Consider the following 10,771-nt stretch of genomic DNA (forward strand, 5'->3'; position numbering starts at 1 on the left):
ATTGAGGGAGCGATGAGAGAAAAACATTCATGATTACTTATCTAACTGGGTTAGTCTTTCTTTATCTTAGGGAATGTATAACCCTTGTAAATCCTTATATCTGATTATAAAAACAGAACAAGCAAGAAATAACATTTTATGGTCTGGCCCTTCTTGACTGATTTGTTTTAATTCACATTATTCTTCATTGTTTATACTCTTAGAATCAGGTGAGGATGACAGTGGTAAGGAACACAGTGATATTTGCCATACACACCAATGAAAGGGGATATTAGAGCTACTTTGCAAAATACAACTACAGGTAAAGCATTAATGTTTGAGTGCTGTATTTTTACCGTGATTACCCTGATGACATACACCAAGTAAATATTATCATCAAACTGACAAACTGACAAAAACAAAACATGACAAAACTAAAAGCAAACAATAAAACACGAATGTCTACTGGCATCCTGTAACACACTGAAGAGATTCAGTCATTTGTATACCAGTCATAAATGTTCCATATGTAATCATCTAGTAGCCCAGGCATGCCTTTATCATCCAATCCTGACATCATCCACATGCTCTAGCCCATACTATGGACTCCAGGATTAATTTGATGCTTCTGATATCATTTTATCATTATTATTTATTACTCATCTAACTGGTTCATTGGAACTCTGGCCTTTTCTCTGGTAATACATTGACGGTAGATTAAAAGTTCCGGTAATGATTCATCAGCATGAAACATATAAAGCAGGGCTTCACACAGAATCACTGCATAGACTGCATCTTTGAGAATGGAGAAGATGATGTGCTTTCCACTGTTGCTGCTGTTCTGCTGTCTCTACACGGCTCAGCTTCAACCAGATGCCGACAAAGAAATTGTTCCACTCGGAGATCCAGCTAAAACCAAAAGAGAGGAACCTGCAAATACGCCTGACAACCATGAGCCCGATACCCAAGACATCCAAGCTGTGCAAAGGGAAATGTGTGCGCTGTTAGTTGAGCAGAAGGAAGAGATGAGGCTCTTACGGAGAGACACTGAAGGTACAGTGATCTGCAAGGTCATGATGAGAAACCGCAGCGATAAGAAACATTGCTTTGTTACCAGAAGTCTGTCAAATAACCAAACAAAAACAGAATATGTCTGACCATTTAATGTTCTTTAACAGCTCAGCTGAGAGGACTGGACGAGCTGAAGCAACAACAACTGACTGAATAATTACAACTATAAAATTCATTCATGATCCCTGTTGAAATTACATGTTAGACACAGTTTTAACTGTCAGACATTGTTTACACTGGAGATGTGTTTCATTCTGCATTCATTCTTTGTTATTTTAGCACAAAGTGCAGAGCTGCTCAACCTTAAAACTCAGATGAGCTTCACAGAAAACCAGCAATATGGCGGTAAGCCGAGCAATTAGACATAACGTTTGCTATTTGAACAGTTTAGCTTTAGTGATATTTTAATAATTGAAATCTCTAAATGGTGAATGGCACAATATTGATCAGATAACTACGTACCGTTACTTTAATAAACTGACAACTTTCTAGTCTTTGTAATAGTCACATTGCTATAACATCAGCCCTTTTAAAACAAGAACCTTTCTGTCTCTCAGTCAGGGTGGCTTTCTCGGCTTCTCTGGTGGCCTCAGGTCACACACAGATTGGACCATTTAAGACAGACGTCACTCTGATCTTTGCACATGTGTTCACCAACATCGGAAATGCATACAACCCAAAGATAGGTACGTGAATTCACAAATGTAAATCGTGAAAGTGCCTATTTGTTCGTGTTGCCTATTTGACAGATTTTGTAACATTTACTGATGAAATTTCCCCCCCCCCCCCCCCCACAGGTTTCTTTACTGCACCAGTGAGAGGGGCCTACCACTTTGAGCTCTACATAGGTGGAACAGGAGGGAGTTCAATGCCTGCCGGTGCTGCGTTGGTCAAAAATGGAGAACATATTTGTATTGCATATCATCAGGCATCCTATTATGGTAAATCTGCCAATGCCGTCACACTGATCCTGGAGGCTGGAGAGGTTGTGTATCCAAAGCTGACGAGCAATTCAAAGGTGCATGACAACTTGAATCACCACACCACCTTTAGTGGGCGTCTACTTTTCACCATGTGAGCAGGAAACGCTCATTTGCGTTTAACTATTGGATGAACCACAGTCTCAATAATTACTGTGTCAATTCATTATGCAATAACAGCATCAGTCTGAAACTTTAATTTGCAAGGCTTTCAAGGAGCATAGCAAGAAATATTTGTGCCAGATTTTTCAAACATGAGCTTTAGGAGGCCCTGAAGATGTTGATCTGCAAATTAGTCTTAATTGGTGATGATGATGATGATGATGATAATGACTAATTTGCATGATGATGAGTAGTCATTTGTCTGTCTGATTTTTTTTAATTTTATTATTTGACTAATTGACAGAATTTCTCAAAAACATTTTGAACAGGTTTTAGTTGAATTATGTGTAATTTGAATTGCGGTAAATAGATAAAGGATTGGGCAAACTATTATTACTTAGTTCCTTTATATTTAATAAAAGCATGAATGTGTGATTGTCTGTGTAGCTTTTATTTCACACATAATACATATTGTTCTAAAATGAACATCCTCTTCATGCTATATCTGTTTGGGATTTAATGATACCTGTTTATTGATCAATTTTATTGAGGTCTTTTATTTCATATGATCAAGAAACTGTCCCCTTTCCTTCGTCGAGGCGGGGGTTATGTAATCGCCGGCGTTGGTTTGTATTACGGACCTGGCTCGAAGGGGAAAGGGGAGCAACACAAAATATGAGGTCAGGAGAAATATAAAATTTTAACATTGCAACCCATTGATGGATTCAAAAATCTGTTAAAAATACACATCAACTGCGATTCACTTTTACTTTTCATGGCTTCTGTATAAAGATACTAAGAACAATTTATAAGCTTTTGGTGATGATCCAGATCACTATGCCGACGGTGTAAATCTAATTAGGAGGGGAATGAGCTGTTTGGCGGAGGTCTGTGTTCTCTGAGTGGTTTTCTAGTTTATATTTAACTTTCTTGTGTGTGGCCCATGAGTTAATTCATTTTCATTGCTTATATTTTTCCCTTTTCTTTAAAGAATGGCATCTAATTATATGATGAAATGTATCCATTATTATGGGTAGGTTTCCGAGTTTAGGATCACTGGTGTGTCACTCCAATCAGACACACAGGCAGCGACCATTCTAATATATTTAAAAAATAACAATGAAGCTCTCTGAGACTTTTCAAGTGCCCAATGGGTTGGCCTCAAGAAAATTATTGTGTGCTTGATAAATGGTTTAAATTATTTATCTTTTAATCATTAATGAATTAGTCTAAAGATAATGCACTAGAAACTGGGAGGAAATCTTCTTGTCGTTCACTCGTCATTCACATAGCTCACAAACGTACAGCAGACATCTCCTTTAAAAAGCACACAGGTTTTATTGCATATCAATTTCATGTATAAATTCTTCATAGCATTGGAAAGATTACATTTGGTATACATTGCTATTCTACAGAATTAACATCAGAGTCATATTTTTTCAATGAAATTTCTCTAAAGTACATCTTCAATAATCACAAGCATCAAAAGAACTGCAATTTCAGAATGGTTCAATATTATTCTACAATCCTTTATTGTTTTTCATTATGTCTTGTCCTACAAGTCTTTTCTATGTCTTTCAGAGCCACCTGGAAGGTAGTCAAGAGCTTGAAGTCACACCTACTAACCTAACCACATGTACAATAAGTGCATCTACGGATTTTGTATTTGTATTTTATTTTTTTACCTTTTTTTTCCTCGTTTTTCAATTTCATACACATTTCACAAATGGACATCATTATGACTGCTAAACACGTCATGCACAGTTTTTTTTTCTTTTCAATAAACATAAAAGAGGCAATATACAACTCAGATTCAAACAAAACAAGCACCATCCATTTAAACCCATAATTTTCAATGATTATTTTTCTTCAGACAAATGCATCATTGTTTTTCTTTAAAATTCTATACAGTTAAAAAGAAACAATATGTATATATTTTTTTACTTTCTCCTGTAACAGTGGGGGGGGGGGGGGGGGGGGGGACAGCAACCATGTTCTATTACACTGAAACATTTATCATCTACCATCTGCCAGAAAGCTCTCTGAAGTTGGCAAACTATAACACTTCAATACCTTCAATTCCTTTGCTTTACACAGCACGCATTTATTACAGTAGTTCATGACATGAATTACTACATATAGTCAACCTAAAAACTTTGCAACCAAGACTTTACATTTTATAACCATGAGTTGCTTACCGTGAATGAAATCCCATTCAGTAGAATTATTTTAAAAAAGACTTCTGCCTTAAGAAAAATGAGATGATGCATCAGTCCTAGCATCGCCACCACCTGCTGTGGTGGAAAAAAACTAATTACAGTGCTTCTGTTTCAGAATGTCCTGTCGCTTCATGCCGAGCATGATGACCTGCTCATCTACTGGGACTGAAACTAGTTTGAAATGTATTCTGAGTCCTGGAGACCGAAGCCTGATCAATTAACGGCTTGGACCCATCTGGTTTAAGTTTGAAAATACAGCATCAGGTTCTGAACGTCCCATCACAAGGGAGGATCAAGGCAACAATGATCCACAATCCTCACCCTCCTTGCCTCCTGCAGCTATCTACAGTTATCTACAGTAAATGACTCGCAGCGTGGCCATCCTCTAGTCTACGCCACATGGAATGAAGTTTCAGTATGCGCTCGCAGTAATCACAAAGGGAATATGAAGTTAATTACATGATCAACTGTTTCTGCTTTTTTTTTCCCTTCCCAAAACCATAGAACAGCAGCATTATTGTTTTTTTCTGGTTTGATGAGCCTTTTGTCTCAATAACGAAGTGGAAACAAGATATTCATGTTGATGTGAGTCGGCGTTTGGATTTGTGAACAATGACAACTCATTTTAATCAAATGGAATATTCATCGGTTGCTCTATCACATGAGACACGGAGGGGAAATTAGTCAGATTTAATAGTATATATCGGTAGTAATGGTAATAATGCCCTTTTCTGACATTCATAGTGAAATATTTCCAACTCCTGTTATACGCAAGCCAATTTTAAAGGAGATATATTCAGCATACTGGGTAAAAATGGTTCATCTGACGTAAAGAGGAAGATAAAACGAAAAACTGCCGGGTGCTACACTGCCAAACAAGGACCTAAAACAAATGACATTATCTTTAACTATAAATAAGAATAATTAAATTGATGGGTTCTTTTCATTTTGGCACACTAACACATCAAAACCAAGGATTCAGAATCTCCCTCATGCTCTCTCTGGTCGGAATACATTCCTTCAGAAAAGAGACAAGAGGGACAAATGACCTCTTAATTTTCACTCCTCCAGTCGTGACAAGACAACCAAAAATAAATACATACACACACTTCTGAAGTCAGATTTATAAGAGCGTAGTAAGAGGACCCCCCCCCCACCCCCCCCCAAAAAAAAAAAACATGACAGCAAAGGCAAGCCCCTTGGAAATGAAATGATTGTCAGAGAACAAAAATATTTTCTATGGGTTATTTGGCACACACCACTGTTCCTATCGACATCTAGGTTATTTTTACATCATATGACAAAATCATACAATTTTGGTCCTTCTCTAAACAAAATTATATTAACAATTTAGCACTGTGGTGCCTACAAAGAAATACTGTTGTATCTAAGAGGGGGGGAGTAAATAAGATTAACAAATGAAAATGAAACAAACAAGCAAAGAAAGATCTTCCTCATTTTTCGAGTGTGATTTAAGTTCATTTCCAGCATGATCAAATTGGTAACAAAATTACAGTGGCTGGCGTCCGGATAGGCCATTAAAATCAGCGCTTTTTTCTTGTTTTGAACACTTTTCTCCATCTAATCAATCAAAAATCAATCTATTGGAGCTATAATTTCCCCAAGTAGCATTTAACTTGGTGTGATTCTGCAGTTAGAACAGAAATAACAAGATCAGTAAAAAAATGTTTTATTTGCCCATGATTGCCGGGGGAACCAGGAGACAAGTGTCCACCATATTCCTAAGTGAAAGACCACCACCTTGTGGACATGCAGTACTGATGCAGTGCTGATGCTGCAGTGCTTGAAATACACAAACTTTAGAGACATACTAGTCATTAAGTGTCTTTCTGAGAGCCTTATGCAGTGTCTCTGCGCTGCTGGGGTGAGCCTTGTGGACTTGATCAGAGTAACGCAGAGTTTCAATGCTGCTGAGAAGCATTCATCGTGTCCTTCACATCAACAGGAGCTTAGCAGTGCTTTCTCTTTGAAAGAGTCTTGCGAGACGCCTCACTGAGGGAAAATCTCCCCCTCCTATCTTTCAGTCACGCGCCCACACACACACACACATACATACACATACACACAAAGATATTTTTTTCTCTCTCGAATGCATGCGACACTGAATTCTTCTCTGGCCTCCACATCGTCTCACTACTCAAGTCCACCGGGCTTCTTGCTTCTATCTATCCTCTTCCTCCCACTTATCTAGATGTGGTTGAGCGGGTGAAAGCTGCTCGTCTCAGACGGTCCTCCTCCCATGCTCAGCCAAGCGTCCAGAGAGTTCTGGGAGGGCCCGTGCAAAGGGTTGTTCTCTGAGAGAGACAGCATCATTGCATAAGCCTGTTGGAAAAGACAGTTGGAATTTTAAAATAAAGAAACATGACAGCTCTAAATCTCAGTAAAATGTCCCTACGTCCAGTCACATAATGATTTATGCATTTAATGTTCACCAAGTCTAATGTTTGTTTCTGTTCTCCATTTTCACAGGTCTCACAATAAACCATCATCGTGTCGTGAGTTTCTTGAAACTGTACCATGTAATTGCGTTTTCTGTTAGAATGTTTTAACACAAGGCAATAAAGAGCAGTTTCTGGGAACTGTTAGTCAGAAAAGTGAGAGGAAAAGATGTGAGGAAGAGGCGGAAGAAGAACTTGGTCGTCTGTTTTAGTTCATGTTAACCGTTTTCCTTTTATCAGTTACCGGTAAATAATATAATATTTTTTTTTTATCACTATGTGTGCATTTCTTGTCCTTTAGGCCAAAACACTGAAGTCAGTCACATACCTGGGTTTTAGCCTGCCTGTATAATGTCTCTTTCAAAGCTTCCGATTCTAGTGAGGTGTTAAATATGTCTTTAACATCAAAGGGCTGCTCGCCACTGGCTGCTTTACGCAACCCCTCCAGACTCTTGGGAAAGCTGTGCAGACCTTCCAGGTCCAAGAGCGAGCCTTCCTCCTCTAGACATCTGCACAGCGAGGGGTGGAGTGATGGCAGGAATTCATGGGGAGGCATGGATGGGTGAGTTGTTGGATAGAAAGAGACACGTCATGAATCGAGAGATGGGGAGTTAATGTGATGCAGAGGAGGGGGGGGGGGGGAGGAAACCATGAATAGAAGGGAAAAGAAGAGGCTCGGTTAAGCATTAATAAAATGAACTGTAAGAAGGACAGAGAAGAGTGAAGCTTTGGCATAAGGGGCTCTGTAAAAGTCTCTGGAAGTTGAATCCATGTTTTTTGTTCTCTTCTTTCTGTCCTTCTAAATCTGAAATGTTGTTTAGCACTATCATAAGTTGTAATGAAGGGAAGTACAGTACAGCGATTAGCTGCTAATTGTAGCTCCAGGTCTCGGCTATCAGTGAACCCTGTCGGTTTCTTTACATTTAATAAAACGAATACCTGCGAGTGTGTTCATAGCTCATCGCTAACGGAGTCGCCTCTTCCTCCTCCTCCTCTTCCTCATACACTCCTGTTGTAATAGGAGACGGGGACTCCGGTGCCTCATCGTGAGACTTCTCTGTCAGGCTACCTTCCTCCTCCTCCTCGTCATCGCCTTCCACTTCCTCTTCCTCCTCCTCCAGCCCCTGGAGGCCTAGCTTTGAGTTAGACAAACTGTGGCTGGGTGGGCGCTCTTCCTCAGCCCGGTCTGACCTGCAAAGTGGGTTCAAGGGTCAAAGAAGACAAGAAGGGTTGCTGAAGTCGATGCTGGTGAAACCACTGCCATATTGGTGACACTTCGCCATAATATATTACACCTGTAAATGATGCAAAAGTACATTTAATTTGTATACATTTATGCAAAACAAATGTTTTATGAGCATCTCATCTTCATTTACGAATGTAAATTGCTTGCTATTCTCCTCATAATGTTACAGAGCCTGAACGGTCCAGAGAGCCATGTGGCTTTTGCTATTTCCTAACCATCTAAAGACATGACTCAACACAAGCAAGGAGCGAAACATAAATAATCTGTTGACAGCGAGCACAGTCCAATTCCAGTGTCCACACAAACAACATGGGTGCTGACAGCCTGCCCGGAGCGCTTTCCAACCCGCCCACATGTGATTAATTGAGCGGCTCCTCAGGCACAGAGCAGGAGATGCCCTGCTGCAGGCCGGTTCCACTAAACCCTACCATGGTGGAACATATTCTGTGTGACCGAAGGAAGACGATGGCTGATCTGCAAACAGGCTATCAGCACACCGCCATTACGACCTGCCATCTGTACATTTTCCAGCCAGCGCCACAACTCGACTCTCCATCACCCCCAGACCACGATGTCATGGCTCATGATATCATTTCCTCTGGGACGGCAAATTTACCCTTTCCACTTTTTTTTTGCCACACGGTGGACATTTATCAAATCGGACAGAATTACCTCTGGGAAGGGGTGCTCAGGGACAGGATTGGGTCACACGCACAGTGGGTGGGTAAATACGTGTAGGGGGGAATTTGGAGAGGGGGGGGGGGGAAGGAGAGTTCTCCTCTTTCAATCTAGATTAAATATCACCATAATCAAATTGCAGAGCTAGTTGGTGGGGGGAAAGTCCATGCCTGTGTGTGGAGACAGAAGCATAGCTCTGACATATAGGGGGGCCCTGGGTTTTGTCATTTAGTCTAAACACGTCAGTTGGGTGTTTGTGTTAGCGGGCTGGGGGTACGGATAGTGGGTGGATGGGGGAAGCGCTCCATCATCAGTGGATCTCCTAGATAAATGCCTCAACCTGAGTCTCCCCCCAGGGTCCAAACTGCCAGCCATTGGAGCCCAGTGCCAGAAACGGAACAAGCGTCCACTGATTCAAGCAAACCCTAAGTTCCAGCAAGCGGCTCGCGTGCCTGTTCCGGACTTCATCATGACCTGGCTTGTGGTTCAGTGGAGATAAATAGCTCGCGGTCCTTCAACGCTGCAGTGCTGGAAATACGTGCGTGCCTCCATACTGTCTAACTTATTTGTTTCTTCGCTTCTATGATATCCCCAGCTCAGAAATGATGAAAACAACCAGCTCCCGGGGGTCTTTTAGCTTTATCGAAAATGGAGTTTAGAGGGGGTGAAAGGATAATGCAAAAGCAGTTGAGAGCGATTACTGATTGTCATCCATCAGTGTGTGTGTTTGCGTTCAGTGACCACAGTTACTAAGAAGGAGAATAAACAGCGGGCTGTCTGGTGGGAGGACAAAAGAGCACGATACTTAGTCTGAATTACAGATATTATAATGTCAGGCCAGTTTGTTGTGGATGAGACTCAGTATTGATGCCATATGGCAAAAGGGCTAAATTGCCAGTGGGTCTGCTGGCCATAATGCGTGTTGACAAGAGGGATGGGGGAGGGAGATGGAAGAAAAGACAGACAGAAAGTGAGACTGCAAGAAAGGAATTCACATTGGGAATGAGAGAAGGAGATGAAGAGTGTAGAGAGTCAAGAAAGGAAGCAAACCAGTGACTGAAAGAGAAAAACATTTTGTGCTTCTTGGCTTTTCCTCACCCCTGTCTGGACTGAAACCTCTGACGCGTCTCACCAATGGAGCTACTAACACTAAAAACCTGTCAGGAAACAGGGAGCTGACCTTTTCATCCAGCTGGGAAAAAAAGCTTTGATGGCTAAGATGGAATCATGCTTTCAAACTACAAATAGTTTCAGGTGGGCTTTAAACAGTGAGAAATAAAAATAACTGTGTTGAAAAGACTCGAAACACACTAAATGCAGGTTTTCAAAGGTTACTCTTGAATTGACTGACTAACCATGACTGCTCTTTGTATGTACAGGTACAACGGAGTTTGGATTTAGAGCAAACCACTATGTCCATGCACATTCGAACCACTAGGGGGAGCTGTGCTACAAGCACAAACATGAGATAAACAGTATGTGGCTGTGCACAGGGAGCAGGTCCAGCGCACAACTGTTGAAACCTGTCAGGACAGCTGATGAAAGGAGAGCTCTAAAATGTTTACCTGCGAGGCTACTTTACCGGTTAGACTCAGGATGAGAGCTGAATCTACGCTAAAGTTGGGGTACAAATGAAGGCTTGGCATGAGCAGGTAAAACTCATGGATCAAATGTAATCACCAAAGGTTTTGACTGAAATGGGGGGCCATGCATGAGAGTTTTCCCTCTTACCTCTTATCCACAGAGCTGGAGGCCTGGTTCATCTCACTGTTGGAAATGAAGTTGCGGATTTCTGAGAAGTACGAGTCCTCCTTCTCATCTAAAAGTGCATGATTGTCTGGCTCGGAGTTCGGAGAGGAGATGGTGGTTCCGAGGTTGGAAAGCATCCCGGACTGTTGGCTCACTGTTGGGGAAAGTGTACAGACATCCACATACATTAACACACATGGACGTCCAAAATACACACAACCAAAATACACAAGGATGATTAGTTTGTCGCTCATCAGATGTCCAAAACTCTATAAATTGTGAGGGTCA

General features: G+C 41.1%; 1 protein-coding gene across 1 annotated transcript in view; it reads right to left on the reverse strand.

Annotated features, from left to right (window-relative positions):
- Nucleotides 1-6,559: 6,559 nt before the first annotated feature.
- Nucleotides 6,560-10,771, reverse strand: part of prdm16 (PR domain containing 16) — a 99,842-nt gene continuing 95,630 nt past the window's right edge. Inside the window, exons 16-19 of the mRNA XM_068744787.1 lie at nt 10,466-10,637; nt 7,750-8,001; nt 7,139-7,319; nt 6,560-6,694 (exon numbers count right to left, since the gene is read on the reverse strand). Coding sequence (XP_068600888.1) covers nt 6,560-6,694; nt 7,139-7,319; nt 7,750-8,001; nt 10,466-10,637 — 740 coding nt within the window. The remainder of the gene's footprint in view (nt 6,695-7,138; nt 7,320-7,749; nt 8,002-10,465; nt 10,638-10,771) is intronic.

Source organism: Brachionichthys hirsutus, chromosome 2 (assembly GCF_040956055.1).
Source record: "Brachionichthys hirsutus isolate HB-005 chromosome 2, CSIRO-AGI_Bhir_v1, whole genome shotgun sequence".
NCBI lineage: Eukaryota > Metazoa > Chordata > Actinopteri > Lophiiformes > Brachionichthyidae > Brachionichthys > Brachionichthys hirsutus.